Source organism: Mobula birostris, chromosome 3, assembly GCF_030028105.1.
Source record: "Mobula birostris isolate sMobBir1 chromosome 3, sMobBir1.hap1, whole genome shotgun sequence".
Lineage (NCBI taxonomy): Eukaryota > Metazoa > Chordata > Chondrichthyes > Myliobatiformes > Myliobatidae > Mobula > Mobula birostris.
This window is the reverse complement of record NC_092372.1, coordinates 172,220,225-172,237,074: the sequence shown is the minus strand read 5'-3', so window position 1 is coordinate 172,237,074 and position 16,850 is coordinate 172,220,225. Positions and strand designations below refer to the sequence as shown.

Below are 16,850 nucleotides of genomic sequence, written 5' to 3'. Positions count from 1 at the left end.
CTTCGGACTATTGTCTGTTTCCTACCAGAAGGAACAGTGTTAGAGCCACTCACGTCTTCATAGTTTTACCCTTCCCTCATTGTACTGGTTCCTGCCAGTTGCCTTTTACGCAAACTGCTGAAAAAAATGATAGAGATTGTAGATTAAAACGATCGTGGAGAATTGTGTAAGTTTTACACGCTGAGCTTTGAAGTGATCGACATAAACCGCAGTAGCGTCGCAGTTAGCGTGATGCTATTACAGCTTGAGACATTCTGGAGCTTGGAGTTCAATTCCGGCGCTTTTCTGTAAGGAATGTCCATATGTCCTCCCTGTGGAATGTGTGGTCTTTCCCCGGTTGCTGTTGTTTCCTCCCACAGTCCAAAGGTGTACCGGTATGGGTAGATTAATTGGTCATTGTAAATTGTCCCGTGATTAGGTTAGGGTTATTCAGAGTTGTGGGGTCGCTGGGGTGGGGTGGCGTGGCTTGAAGGCCTGGAAGAGCCCACTCTGCACTGTATCGCTTAATAAAATAAAGAATATATAGTGTATTCTGGTTATTCAGAGCCAGTATATTTTGACCCAGTTAAGCGGCTGTCCCAATCAGCTGAAGTTTCATGGAAATAGTTAAAAGGTATACAAATACAAACTACTGTTTAACTGATTAACAATTTGTGCATTTAAGTGAAATACAGAACAAATTAGGACACTACCGATACATCTACAGCACTATACATCTGTGTATTAGTTCCTTATAGTTATCGACAGACGAATTCATCTGCTGTGTTCTTTTGATTGACTGTAAATGAACAAAATCAGTGCAGACACCTAGTGCAGATAACAGACTACCTTTTCGTAATGCTTAAGATGATTGCATCCTTCAAATCTTCCTTTTCATTGTAACATTGAAGATTATTATTGATACCTTGGTAATTCCTAACTTGTTAAAATGGTGAAATCATTTAATTTTCATTCCTGGCCTGAATGCTTGAAACTGAGGTGATCAAAATAGTTCTGAATTGTCTTACTGCTTATTTTCTTGTCAACTATCAGTGACTACAATAACTGCTTCCTGAACAAATCACATACAACTAATGCTATTTAAAAACTGATAACTGTAAGCACAGTGTAGTGTCCAATGGCTACTCAGGTACATAGGACTGATACTAGTTAGAAATTTTTTGGCAACTGTCTACTGCCTCAATTAAGCAGCATGCAGTCCCAATTAAATGAAAGGGATCCTGATTATTTTCTAAATTTAGTTTTTGTTCTTTAAGAGTTGTCCCAAATAAATGTCTGCCAAGATTAACCGATGGTCCAATTAACCGTAATCCATTGTGTTGTCCTTACAGGGAGTACAGTGAAGTTCACTCGTTCCTCTCCTAGAGGAAATTATCTGGGGACAAGAAATAGAAAATGCTCACATTCCTTTGAAGAATGAGAAGTAATTTTATTAAACTGTACTGGTCTGTACAGTACTTGTATTTTGCTTGCCACTTTTACACTGCAAAACTGAGGAAAGCTATGGGATGTCTGTGAATGTGTGTTGAAAATTTCCACTATCTCAAACAAAGCTGGACAAAGGCTTGGAGCTCTGCAAAAAGTAGCATCCAAACTAGACAAAGAGGGCAGATCCGCAGTTTACAAAGCCCAGGTACAAAGTATCATGGAGTATGCCTGCTTATCATCAATGAATGCCTCACAGAGTGTCCTCAGCCAGCTTGATTCCATTCAAAGAAAGGCTTTCAGGATTATAGGTGTAGATGAAACCACAGCTCGTGAGAAACTAGCCATCAGTAGCTTACACCACAGATGACAGGTTGCTGCAGCTACTGTGCTATACAAAATGCACACCAGCCACAGCCCTGCAGACCTTAGCGCCATGCTGCCTTCATCTTATGAGAGACAGCGCACCACATAATCAGTTTATTTATGCCTGCTCATGCTGTTTCTGTGCCTGATGCAAGAACCTACACACTGGATAGAAGCTTCCTTCACTCTGCTATCAGAATTTGGAACAGCCTTCCAGATGCTGTGGTTGGAAACATCTGCGATGATGGGGTCCAAGCCTTCAAGAGTTGAGTGCACGAACACTTATCATCTCTGGGAGGGAAGTCACATGCTTCTTCATAAGCATCATGAAGGGGACCAGGATGGCAATGCTTGGTTGTTGGTAGGTAGGGTTAATACCTGACTTTCAAGAGCACTTGTGAGTTATGTTCCAGCTGGACTTAGTCTTTAAACTGCTGGAGAACAGTGCAGAAAGAACAGGTGCTGCTTTCTCCCGGTAGGGATTAGTTTTTAGTTCCAAGTGCTCCTGCCACGTTTTGTCACCCTGCAACCTTATCCTTCAGTCTCTTTAAATTATGGAGGACAGCATGTGTATAAATGTCTCTCTCCAGCAGACTTCATCATGATCATCATGACTCCAGTATTTCTACTATTTTTTTAATGTTTCTTAATTGTAGAAACCATAGAAACCATAGAAAAACTACAGCACAGAAACAGGCCTTTTGGCCCTTCTTGGCTGTGCTGAACCATTTTCTGCCTAGTCCCACTGACCTGCACACGGACCATATCCCTCCATACACCTCCCATCCATGTATCTGTCCAATTTATTCTTAAATGTTAAAAAAGAACCCACATTTACCACCTCGTCTGGCAGCTCATTCCACACTCTCACCACTCTCTGTGTGAAGAAGCCCCCCCCTAATATTCCCTTTAAACTTTTCCCCCTTCACCCTTAACCCATGTCCTCTGGTTTTTTTCTCCCCTTGCCTCAGTGGAAAAAGCTTGTTTGCATTCACTGTATCTATACCTATCATAATTTTATATACCTCTATCAAATCTCCCCTCATTCTTCTATGCTCTGGGGAATAAAGTCCTAACCTATTCAATCTTTCTCTGTAACTGAGTTTCTCAAGTCCTGGCAACATCCTTTTAAACCTTCTCTGCACTCTTTCAACATAATTAATATCTTTCCTGTAATTTGGTGACCAAAACTGAACACAATACTCCAGATTCGGCCTCATCAATGCCTTATACAACCTCACCATAACATTCCAGCTCTTATACTCAATACTTTGATTAATAAAGGCCAATATACCAAAAGCTCTCTTTATGACCCTATCTACCTGGGACGCCACTTTTAGGGAATTTTGTATCTGTATTCCCAGATCCCTCTGTTCTACTGCACTCCTCAGTGCCTTACCAGTCACCATGTATGTTCTACCTTGGTTTGTCCTTCCAAAGTGCAATATCTCACACTTGTCTGTATTAAACTCCATCTGCCATTTTTCAGCCCATTTTTCCAGCTGGTCCAAATCCCTCTGCAAGCTTTGAAAACATTCCTCACTGTCCACTACACCTCCAATCTTTGTATCATCAGCAAATTTGCTGATCCAATTTACCACATTATCATCCAGATCATTGATATAGATGACAAATAACAATGGACCCAGCACTGATCCCTGTGGCACATCACTAGTCACAGGCCTCCACTCTGAGAAGCAATCCTCTACTACCTCTCTTTGGCTTCTTCCATTGAGTCAATGTCTAATCCAATTTACCACCTGAATTTTCCTAACTAACTTCCTATGCAGGACCTTGTCAAAGGCCTTACTGAAGTCCATGTAGACAATATCCACTGCCTTCCCTTCATCCAATTTCCTGGTAACCTCCTCGAAAAGCTCCAATAGATTGGTCAAACATGACCTACCACGCACAAAGCCATGTTGACTCTCCCTAATAAGTCCCTGTCTATACAAATGCTTGTAGATTCTGTCTCTTAGTACTCCTTCCAATAACTTACCCACTGCCGATGTCAAACTTACCGGCCTATAATTTCCCGGATTACTTTTCAATCCTTTTTTAAACAACAGAACAACATGAGCCATTCTCCAATCCTTAGGCACCTCACCCGTAGACACCAACATTTTAAATATATCTGCCAGGGCCCCTGCAATTTCAACACTAGTCTCCTTCAAGGTCCGAGGGAATACCCTGTCAGGTCCTGGGGATTTATCCACTTTAATTTGCCTCAAGACAGCAAGCGCCTTCTCCTTTTCAATCTGTACAGTTTCCATGATCTCACAACTTGTTTCCCTTAATTCCATAGGCTTCATGCCAGTTTCCTTAGTAAATACAGACGCAAAAAACCCATTTAAGATCTGCCCCATTTCTTTTGGTTCCGCACATAGCCGACCACTCTGATCTTCAAGAGGACCAGTTTTATCCCTTACAATCCTTTTACTCTTAATATACCTGTAAAAGCTCTTTGGATTATCCTTCACTTTGACTGCCAAGGCAATCTCATGTCTTCTTTTAGCCCTCCTGATTTCCTCCTTAAGTATTTTCTTGCACTTTTTATACTCCTCAAGCACCTTATTTACTCCCTGTTTCCTATACATGTCATACAACTCTCTTCTTCTTTATCAGAGTTGCAGTATCCCTTGAGAAGCAAGGCTCCTTATTCCTATTCACTTTGCCTTTAATCCTGACAGGAACATACAAGCTCTGCACTCTCAAAATTTCTCCTTTGAAGGCTTCCCACTTACTGATCACATCCTTGCCAGAGAACAACCTGTCCCAATACATGCTTTTTAGATCCTTTCTCATTTCTTCAAATTTGGCCTTCTTCCAGTTTAGAACCTCAACCCTAGGACCAGATCTATCTTTATCCATGATCAAGTTGAAACTAATGGTGTTATGATCGCTGGAACCAAAGTGCTCCCCTACACACACTCCCGTCACTTGTCCTAACTTGCTTCCTAATAGAAGATCTAATATTGCATCCTCTCTAGTTGGTACTTCTATATATGGATTAAGAAAACTTTCCTGAACACATTTTACAAACTCTAACCCATCTAGACCCCTAACAGTATGGGAGTCCCAATCAATATGTGGAAAATTAAAATCCCCTACCACCACAACTTTATGTTTCCCGCAGTTGCCTGCTCTCTCTCTGCAGATTTGCTCCTCCAATTCTTGCTGACTATTGGGTGGTCTATAACATATGATTTTTTTGTGTTCTATCGCTGAGCAGCAGTGAACCATCTGATTGGCCTATCAAAGTTCTTTTTGGGAACTAGTTGACTTGATCAGCATTTCTGATCTAACTATTGTTCACGATTGCACTTAATGAAAAAAAAGAAGTCAGGAAACTGCTGACAAAGGGATCACCACAATAGGTTTGCAGGCATACTCAAATGGTGAACTTGGCACAAAATTCAATGAGAAAGCAATATCCTAGTCTAGTCATCTACAGTTTGCTTGCCATGGCAATGCTACATTACATCTGAGAAGCCTTAAGGAGTTTTTCTGTTTTGATTTAAACAGAGGCAGCCACTGCTAGGGGTGATATTTTGATGATTTAGATGGGCTTGTTATGGCTAATTAAGTAAAGAGAATATTGAAATCTTCCCACTACTTTTCTTAAATGTGTCTCTAATGTCTTGTTCATATAGACTTACTGTATTTGAAAATGTTTTAGGCTTTGATGTTTTAAATCTTTTTGAATATTTTTGAATATTGATGAACTTTGATTATCTGAGAAACATTCAGAATATGTTTGAAAGTTTTAAATATGGTAAGGTTAAAGACTTTAAATGGTTACACCAGCATTTCTTTTGGAACTCCTTTGGGGTTGGAACCAGTATTTTCCCCTTTGCCTATTGCTGGGTTTACATCCACAGCAGCGCTTGACGCACAGGCTCATTACGTGGAAAATCACTCAGCATTTTTTCTCAAACTTGTGCTGGGAAGTTCACGCTGAAGATTATTGTGCAGCAGCAGCAAGCACTGGGGCATAAAATTCTCAAGAACTTGAGAAAGTGGATGTTTGAAAGTTATTTCCCTTGCCTGGGAGGTTGGAATTGCTAGTCAGTCTCAAAATAAGAGCCAGCCATTTCAAACTGTTATTAAGAAAAATGAAATCTCTGAATGCCACGTGAATCTCTGGAATTCCGTACTTCCGAGGATCCGGGTACTTGGCCATTGAGGATCTGGAGAGTAGCTGTAGCACAGTGGTATAGCTAACAGAGCTGCTGTGTCACAGCGCCAGAAACCTGGTTCAATCCTTACTGTGGTGTTGCCCATGTGGAGGTTGCATATTCTCCCTGGAACAATGTGGGTTTGCTTTGGGTGCTACCTCCTCTCCCAGTCCCAAAAGAGTGCAGGTTAATTGGCCACTATAAATTGGCACTTGTGTGGGGTTGAGTGATTGAATATGGGGGAATAAAAATGGGATTAGTGTAATGGTTAGTAGATGATCAGCATGGATTTGATGAGCCTGAGGGCTTGTTTCTGTGTGGCTGTGATAGAGATTGATAGTTTTGATTGATAAATAATGATTTTCAGAAGAGTAGTGTTAAGGTAAAATATAGACTACAATCGCATTGATTGCAGCAGTGGATTTCTTATTTGATCTCATATGAATTAGCTGAAAAGAAGTGGGGAACAGAATGAAGTGGAAGAAAAATTCATTGCTGCTGGCTTGGTGGATTGGTGGGAGGTAGTGATTAGTCTTCCACTAATGATCGTTGTGGGTGATGCACTGCAGGAAAGGTGCAAAATTTGCTTGGAGTCATGCTGTGTTGATCTCTGTGGTGAAGTAATCTTGGCTTATTATGGACAGGCAAGCATCCATATATGAATGACAACAATGAATGGTTTGCCAGTGCTTTTAGAGTTGTTCTCTCATCTATAGCCTTTTGAGGAATGAAGGGCAGAAAAATGTCAAATTTATTTTTTGGGAAAAAAGATTAAATAATACACTTATAACTAAGTTAATACTCAGATTATGTAACAGTTCTCACAGAAGCCAGAAACCATTCCCAGTCATAGTAAGTAAACACAACAGCTTTATCGCGTTGAGTTAAAGTGCACCAGTCAATGCTATGACACACTTTCTGTATCTTTATCCTCATTCTAATTCAAAGCACGAACCCATATTTTGCATAAAATTATTCATCTTTGTGGAAGAATATATTTTTTGTGATTGTCAAATGATTCAATTCTTTGCACATTTCAAAGTGCAATTATGTGAAAACAAAGTTGGCAGCAATAGAGCTGGGCACAGCTGCTGCACCCTGATTAGAACTGAGCCCTGAGCCTAAGCTTTCATCAATCAGGACTGACATATGAAAAAAAATCTGTAATATTGAAAGCACCACAGAGTAAAGTATTCACATTTATTTGCATGGATTGTATTAGGCCTACAGTTTTCCACAAGGGTCAATAAACACAATTTTTCAGAACAGTTTGAATAGTTCGGCTACCAGATGCAATTTCCACTTATGATAGTGGCTTGAAAGAAGAAAAGTTTAGTGTGAAAGGGGTACAATATGCTATGGCGATGTGCTCATTTTCATTCAATCAATTGATGTTGAACTTCTGATTTCAAACACACACCCATAAAAAAGCGTTACCTTTGTGGAATCTGTAGATAACAACCAAAACTTAAATTTAATCATCCCAAGGTGCTTTAGGAAAATGGAACTGTTTGCTCGAAATCACAGGTTTTAGGGAAGAAAGATGAAAAGGAGCAGATAGTCCTAGGGTGAAATTACAGGTCTTAGGGCTTGAGGGACTGAAGATTTCTGGTGATGAAATCATTAAATTTACCAGAGTAGAATGAGAAGAATGCAGAGTGCTCCAAGACTGGTAGTGTTTTTGGAGGTGGTGGGATGGAGGACTGAGGCCATAAAAGGAAATAACAGATGTGTTAGGAAAATTTTAAAATTGAGGTTAAGTGTTGATCAGCATATGCAGAGTGAATTGGACCTGACACAAACTGGGACAAGGTAAGGAGAGTTTTGGGTGACTTTGTTTATGAGAACTTGAAGTTATTATATTAGTGAGAATTGATTCAATCTGTTATGTTCTTTGTGCATTAATGGGAAAGAGATAGTGTATACCAAAGGTGAGAGAATGAAAGTTTAAAAGAGATATGTGAGGTATGTTTTAAGCAGTGTGGTTAAATTAAAATAAAAGGCATAATGTTGCTAAGATAGTGCTGTAGAACTCTGTTAATCCATTATCCAACTAGGGTTCCAGCAAGTTTAAAGGAAGTGTGGGAACTGAGGACCCAATGAGCTTAAAGGAAATGTGGCATTGATGGAGGTTTTTACATCTGATTCACCTGGTGTTAATTCCTGCAGGGCCCTGGTTTGTTTAAGCAGGGAGGAGCATGTGATGCTTCCATTAACCCAGTGGTCCTGGTTCCCACACTTCTTTTGAGCTCACTGGGGCCCATTTCCCACAACTGTTTTAAACCTTTTCCCACATTCTTTTGAAAATCTGTTCGATTCTGTTTCCCATTCTCCTTTGAAACTTACCAGTGTTTTGTTTCCCCACCATCCATTTAAACTTAATGGGCTTAATGGGAGAAGTAACGGGGAATAAGTAAATTCCTGAAATTTTCAACAACATTTTCTCTCTATCTTCACAATAAATGTTGCAATAAACATACCATAAGTAGTAGGAAACAGTTCTTCAGATGTGGCTTCACCAGGGTTCTTAATAATTACACTGTGAGATCTTTGTTGCTTTATTCATAAGACTATAAGACATAGGAGCAGAAGTAGACCATTCGGCCCGTCGATCTGCTCCACCATTCAATCATGGGCTGATCCAATTCTTCCAGTCATCCCCACTCCAATGCTTAAAAAATTTTGATATTGTTCCAGCTGCCCTTCACATCTTCACCCCTAATGGTTATGATTATAATGTTCCCTACTTACCAGATTCTCGCTTATCATCCTCCAGTAACTTTCTCCATCTTCACCCTATAGAACCTACTTCTGAACAGTTCAATGATGGGGCTGAATGAAGTTATTCTCTCTGGTTCAAGTGCTCGATGGTTGAGGTATAATAACTGTTCCTGAACCTGCTGGTGTGAATTCTAAGGTTCTTGTGCTTTCTTCCTGATGGCAGCAGCGAGAAGAGAGCATCACCTGGATGGTAGGGGTCCTTGATGATGGATTTTGCTTTTCTGCAACAACACTCTATATAGATGTCTCAATAGTGGGGATGGGCTTAACCCTGAAATAATAGGCCATATCCACTACTTCTTGTAGGATTTTCCATTCAATGGCATTGTTGCTTCCATACCAAACTGCAATGCAGCCAGTCAATATACCATCCATCACATGTTTATCAAAGTATTAGATGTCACGCCGAATCTTTGCAAACTTCTAAGGAAGTAGAGGCACTGCCATGTTTTTTCTGAAATTGCACTTTCGTGTTAGGCCCAGAACAAGTCCTCTGAAATGATAACAATGAGGAATTTAAAGTTACTGACACTTTCCATCTTTGATTCCCAATCAGAACAAGCTTATGGATATGTGGTTTCCTCCTGAAGTCAGTAACCAGCTCCTTGGTCTTGCTGCATTAAGTGGGAGGTTGTTTTTGCAGTACCACTCAGTCATATTTTCAATATCCCTCCTATATGATGATTCATCACCACTTTTGATTCGACCAGTGACAGTGATCATCAGCATTGGAGCTGTGCTCAGCCACACATTCATAAGTGTAAAGCAAGTAGAGCACAGGCTAAGCACACAGCCTTGTGGTGCACCTGTGCTGATGGAGACTGTGGAGGGGATGTTGTTGCCAATCTGAACTGACTGGGTTCTGCAAGTGAGGAAATCAAGGATCCAATTGCACAAGCAGGTTTGAGGCCAAGATCTTGAAGCTTATTGATTATTTCTGAGGGGATGATAATATTGAATGCCGAGCTGTAGTCAATAAAGAGCATCCTGATTTATGATATATGACACCTTTGCTGTCTAGATATTCCAGGGTTGAATGAAGAGGCAATAAAATAGCATAAGCTGTAGACCAGTTGTGACAGTAGGCAAACCGGAGCAGATCCAAGATGTTTCTCATGTTGTTGTGGTTCATCACCAACAAACCAAAACATCTGATCACAGGGGAGGTAAGTGCTACTGGATGATAGTCTTTGTCTAGGTTACCACGTTCTTCTTAGGCACCAATATGACTGAGGCCTGCTTGCAGCAGGTGTGTACCTCAGACTGCCAAAGTGAGACGTAAAGGATATCAGTGAACACTCCAGCCAATCCGCACAGGTCTTTAGTACTTGGTCAGGTACTCCATCCGAGCCGGGTGACTTCTGTGGGTTCAACCTCCTGAAGGATGCTCTCGCACCAATCTCATTGACTCAAATCACATTGTCATTGGGAGCTGTGGGAGCTCAAGAAGATTCCTCCGAGTTTTGATGATCGATGTGAGCATGGAAGCTATTCAGCTCATCTGGAAGTGAAACCCTGTTCTCACCTATGCCACTTGATTTCCCTTTGTAAGGGGTGATAGCATTCAAACCCCTTACGAAAGAGGTTCAATAGTACGTGCAGGCATGCGAGGTGTGTGCCTGGAACAAGGAGCCCCATACCTGACCCTGAAGGCTCCTCAACCCTCTACCTGTTCCGGAAAGACTATGGGCGCACGTCTTCATGGACTTAGTCATGGGTCTTCCACCATCCAAGTGGAAGACTATCATCATGATAATAGTCAATCGGTTTTTGAAAGTCTGCAAGTTCATTGCCTTGGAGAAGCTACCGTCTGCAGCAGAGACAGCCGAAATTGTCCTGGACCAGGTTTTCAGGATCCACGATTCCCAGTGGACATTGTCTCTGACATGTGGTCCACAGTTTGTATCACATTTGTGGAAGGTGTTCTGTAAGCTATTTGGGGCAACAGCTCCTCAAGACCCTGAAGATCAATCTCACTTTCCACATCCCTAAATAAAACCTGTCTGCACCAGCCCCTTAGCCCCACCTCCATCAGTCCTGCCATCACCCAAGTTTAATTTGTGGGGACAAGTCTTCACAGTGAGAAGACTTTTAGACTCACATACTGGTCAGAGAGTTTGGCAATACCTCGCGGACTGGGAAGGATTTGGATCTGAGGAGGGATGCTGGGTGCCTGAAAGAGATATTTTGGATCTGGCTCTCCTCCACAGCTACTATCACTGTCTTTCCGAGTAGCCAGGGTGTCAGGAGTCATCCATAGGGGAGGGGCCCTGTTACAAGACACGCCCAACCTCAGCAGCTTCTGGGTTTAGACACTCTAACTCTCTGGAGTATAGATAGCTGGCATGGCCCCTTTAAGCATTCAGGTCCATCTCGCTAATTGACAAACACGTTTTGGTGCCAAAAATTGATATTTAAAGAGCATCAGAACTGAAGATCAGTGCTCAATTGTAAGCCCTACTAGTGATAGATATATATATATATAGTTTGCTGTTCAATTCTTAACCCAGTTTGATACCATGACTTGATTCTTGCTTTGGATACCCCATTATATTTGGGTCGAATCCATCCTCGTCAACGACTCTCGTCACAGAACCTGAAACTCAAGCATATCCACCTCAGCATATTATGAGGAGTCTGTGCACCACCCTATTTCCAGAAGTCAATGACCTGCTCTTCTCTTTTCCTGACATTGAGGGAAAGCTTGTTGTCATGTCACCACAACACTAAAGTTACCTGTTTCCTTTGTTCTTCAATTCAAATGGCTAGATGTGATTCTCAAAGTGAGCAAAATGCAGTTTCATTTTCAAGCCAACTTTGACAATCTATTTCCAACTCTTATGTTAACTCGATTCCCCTGCTTTCACTCCTGTTACAGAGATTCTCTTCAATGATCTCCTTAACCCTCAACCTGACTATTCTGAAGCATTTATGGTTCCTTCCCTCATCTTACTGTTGAGAACTCGAGGTTATCTGGCATTCTGGTGTGTGTTCTGATTTGCATCTGTTCACCCCTGTGCTTCCTGACTAGTACCATTGGCGAAAACTGTCATGGGTTTAAGCTCTGGAATCTCCCCTTTAAGCTTATTTTTTTTCTTTTCTGAGATGTTACTTAAGTTGTTACCTTATTGTAGCTAAATGCACCATGTAATGATTTGATATGTACAAACAGTTTGGAAGACAAGTTTTTCACTGTGTCTTGGTAAATGTGACAATAGTAAGCCAGTAAAAATACCAATATTAACATCTCTTTGACAACAATGAGGTGAGCATTCTTTGGATAATTTTTGAAAGGATTAAGCTGTTAATCTTTGGCATTTAGATGTGAAAGTTTATCTACAGGAAAAATACAACATTCTGAAAAAGCTGACAAGGTAGATGCCTTGAATTGTCTTTAGGCTAGGAAATAAAGTCTTGCGGTAAAGTTTTGATGTGAAGATGATTCTGCTCTCAGATAAATGAATATGTGTGTAGACTAGAGGAAATTGGATGTTCATGCTTTGAGTATATTTAAGAGAAGAAGTGACAGAGGGAAACAAAGGATATATAGAGTGGAAAGTGGCGATGGTCTCACTGGGTGATAGCTGTGCGGCCCAGCTCAGCTCCCACTTGTCATATTCTTATGATCAAGCAAATTCCTATGGAAATTCGTCACATTTGAGCTGTACTGGTTCCTACAGGTTACTACTCTTGATTAAACATTATGCAAAGGAAAATCTTCTCTTTGTTCAGCTCCTCTTGACAGAGTATCTGAAAGCTGTAATTGTTAAATCTTGCCAATTTATTTAAAAGCATGCTAACAATATCTGTCACATAAAATTATTTACACATCTAACTGGCTAAAAACCAGTCGCTTGCAACAACAAATGCTAATATATACAAATATTGACTACATTGCCTGCTTAAGGTTCCTGCTACCTTTAAAGCAGAAAATGCATTGTACATTTTTCAACTCAGCTGAACTTGCATCTCCATAAGTATTTATGCCTAGCTTGCCGTACACAGTTACAAAACTTGTGTAGAGGTGACACTTTCAAAAACAAAAAGCCAAGCCATTTTTCTTTTATATAATTAAATAATACTGCTGCTTTTTCCAGCGATTTGCAACAGCAACAATTGTGCAGAATGTCACCATCACAAGCAGAGTAGTAATGTATTCCTTCCTGGTTATTCTTAAAGCGCTTTCAAAATTGCATTTGGGTATTTTGTATTCACCGCATTTTCACAGCAATGGAACATTAATTTTAAGATCTAGCTGTTAGTGTCGCAGAAAATATGTGTAAATGCTCTACATAGGGTCTTTAAAGAAGCAGTTTTCATCATTGAAACAATTGCTCCTTCAATGTGTTTAATGTATTCACATCTGCACAAGGACTCCTGGTTTCATTTTCTTTAATGTGATGATTCCTTGATGTTGCTGTAATGAAACAATTCACAATGACAGACCTAGAATACATCATGAAATAAACTGAGTTAAATAAAAGACTTTCCCATCTCATTGTGAACATTAATAAAAAGAAATAAAGGGCTGAAAATATGGTTCCTGACAATGTTATGGAAAAAGAAACTAGTAAGTTTGCTCCAATTTACTGCAATGACTTATTAAATGATGGCTCATTATATTCTAAAGAGGCCTCAGCGGATGGCTTAGGATGTAGTATGATGCTCATCTAAATGGGTACACGTGCTTTTTTTTGTATATCTTAAACCCCTGACTGTTGAGAAAGCTAATCCTATACACAACAACAAAGTGGATTGCCTCAGTGGCTTATAGTTAGAGAAGTAACAAATCGTAGAAGGTGCCCACACATGATACATATCCGCAGATTCAGTGAATGTTGATTTCGGCTCAGCTGTGCTTCTGCTCATGGCAAATAACCTCTTGTCAGCGTGTCTGCACTTGCACATCAGGAGTATCAACCTGTATGGAAATAAAGTACTAGATTGAACAGTTGGATTGGTAAGAAATAAATTCCCTCGTTTTTGTAATCAAATCCTTGGATACAGCTATTTATCTTCTCAGGAGTCTGAGGACTTTTTGCACCCATTTACTTCAATAATTCAGTCCAAAGTCATGTCCAACTGTAACATCTTATGAAATACAGTCCTTCAGGAAAGCACTGTTGGTGAGAATATTTGAAAGAATTATAACCTGAGATGTTCAACGTCTATATTTGTCTTATAACTATAATGTAGGAAACTGATTTTCACTCATGATTTTGCTAATGGAAATTTTTATGCATTGCTCTGTATGGATTTCTGGTCATTCATTTTAAACTTGGCCTCTGGTTGGAAAAGAAGGAGGATGCATTTTCAAAACATAATGGATTTATAGGTATTTGCTGAAAAGCCCTGATGATAGAAGAAATTTTATTCAATATCCAATGTTAATTGTCAAAAAATTTAGTTAAGTCCAGCTTTATTTTATTGGACTGTGACTAACTAGATTTAACATTAATGTTCAGTTGATTTTGTTGATTCTATACGTTTAATATGAGTGTGCCAGGATCACCCAGATTGGTAGTGTTTTCAAATGGGGCCAAACTGTAAAACTTACACACGGGAGAGAGTTGCGGAGATTCCAGCCAATGCTGAACCAGTTTGGGAAGAAGGAAAGATGGCACACATAACTGGAGTAGTAGGTATTAGGAAGTAATCATTCCCATTAAATTTAGCTGATTCAGTGCTGTATTTTGGGGAATCAACCAATGGTTCATCTTGGCACATTTAGAAATCTGATTTAAATCCTGCAGGTAAGGAATTTCACTCTCCCCAGTGCCACAGTAGGTCATTGTTGATTTCCATAATTTTGCCTCTGCTCAGGGAGAATAGGCTACCAAATGGCAATTATACATTTATCTTCTTTATGGGCACTTCCTCAGGGTAGATAACTTGCTTCCATTCTGATAATCTGAGCTCTCCAGTGAGGAATGAGACCAATGTAGTAGTGCAGGGTGCTTTATTGACAGATTGGGTTGTTGGATAGTTCATGAAGTTTATGAAGGCTTCCTTTTGCTCTCGATGCAAGGACATGAATGACATTGTTTGCTCAGAGGAATTGACTGGGTGTAGTTAAAGGCTCATTACTGCTGATGTTAACCAAGGGGATGGATGTGGGTCTATTTATTCATCTACTGAATTTGGAGGTCTTTGTAGAGACATTTTTTTGTTGCCTACTATGAGTGGTTCAGGTCTGTGAAGCATAAGGGACTGCAAAGATCATTTTGGTATATCAGAACATGGTATCGTAATCTTAGACATGGCTTATAATCTTAGATCATGATCATAAAAGTCACTTTTCCTCAGTTGACTGAACGTTGTGCTGGTGCATTAAAAACAATGGTAAATTTCTTCATCAACATCTGTCTTTGCCGAATTATTGCTCTCAGGATATGGGAATTGGTCCATGTTTTTGAAGTTCAAAGTACATTTATTATCAAAGTATGTATAAGTTATACAGCCTTGAGATTTACATCTTCTTTCAGTCATCCATAAAACAAGAAACCTGAAAGAAATCATTAAAAAATAGACTAACATATACTCAATGTGCAGAGGGGGAAAAAATATATTGTGCAAACAATAGAAGCAAGCGACAGCATTCAGATCTAAAGTGAGGCTGTAGACACGGAGCCTGGAGTAGCTGAAGCAGACTCACAGCCTTGGTTCACCGCACATCGGGGCAAGTATTTGCAGAGCTCGCAGGCACAAAACCTGTAACCACATCCTCAGCCTCAGTACTGTGGAGAGCAGAGACAAAACCCGTAACCACAGCCTCAGCCTCAGTACTGCAGAGAGCAGACACAAAACCCATAACCACAGCCTCAGCCTCAGTACTGCAGAGAGCAGAGACAAAACCTGTAACCACAGCCTCAGCCTCAGTACTGCAGAGAGCAGAGACAAAACCCGTAATCACAACCTCAGCCTCAGTACTGTGGAGAGCAGAGTAAACATCGCGGAGCAGCTCAACCCTCACCTCTAGTCCCTGACATTTAGCCTTTTCAATCCATCCAGCCCAGGGTTTAAATTGTCTTTTAAATGTTTGCCCCGTTCTGACCTGAACACATTGTCAGAGAGCAGAGTTGTGAAATGTGGAGTAGGTTGTTAAAGAACCAATCTCCCATCAGGTCTGAGGATTAGCTCCACTCCCATGGAAAGTTTGTGAGAGATGAGGTGCAACAATGCAGTAAGGAACATAATAAAGACAAGTGTTTGTGTTCAAACTACTGTGTTGTAAAGACTTGTGTCAGAACAACATTTGACATGAGTCTTTACAATGCAGTAGTTTGAACACAAACAGCTTTGAAGTGCCAAGTAATACAAATAGAAATCTTCGTTCTAAAAGCCAGAAGTAGAAGATACTAGATTTGTGTATCAGATGGAAAAGAATAATTGCACTAAGGAAGAATTAAATCTGAGGAATTAAAATCATTATTTTTCATGCATTGGCTCTAGCATTTTAAATTTTATCCTGATTTAATGCTTTACCTTAATGCTTTAAAATTAACTTCCAGAAATGTTAACTCTGAGCACACCAAGACTTGATACGTCATAACATTTAATACACCTGGTTTTGAAATTGTAAGGCTCTTGTTAAAGTCTTGGTGCATAATCCTTGTTGAAGCCGGCAATTATTATGACAAACCATGGCTGTATTTTAATGCATCAGATACGTAATTTGTGAAAATTTGTGAATTTCAGAATAAATCAATTTTTTTGCCAAGCATTTAGATTTAAATCTCTTTTTGCAGATGATTTTAAAATATGTGACGAAACTACGTGTAAATATGGTGGAGTCTGTAAGGAAGTCGGTGATGACTTGACATGCTCATGCCAGTTCCAAGTAAGTGTATCTTTTTGTCTCTTTTTCTCATCTTAAAAAGGTGTTTCATTAATGTAGATAAAAATCAATGAAAACTGACGATGCTAGAAATCTGAAATAAAATCAAGAAATGTTGGAAACACTCAGCAAGTCAGGCAGCATTTGTGGAAAGGGAAAAGTTAATGTTTTAATTCCAAGACATCTGAGTGTTTCCTGCATTTTTGTTCGTATTTCATCAATACAAGTTGCTTTTGATAGAGAATTGTTGTAGACATTATTTA

General features: G+C 39.9%; 1 protein-coding gene across 1 annotated transcript in view; it reads left to right on the top strand.

Moving 5' to 3' along the window:
• Positions 1-16,850, top strand: part of LOC140194753 (tomoregulin-1-like) — a 287,906-nt gene that overhangs the window by 107,997 nt on the left and 163,059 nt on the right. Inside the window, exon 2 of the mRNA XM_072252017.1 lies at positions 16,499-16,590. Coding sequence (XP_072108118.1) covers positions 16,499-16,590 — 92 coding nt within the window. The remainder of the gene's footprint in view (positions 1-16,498; positions 16,591-16,850) is intronic.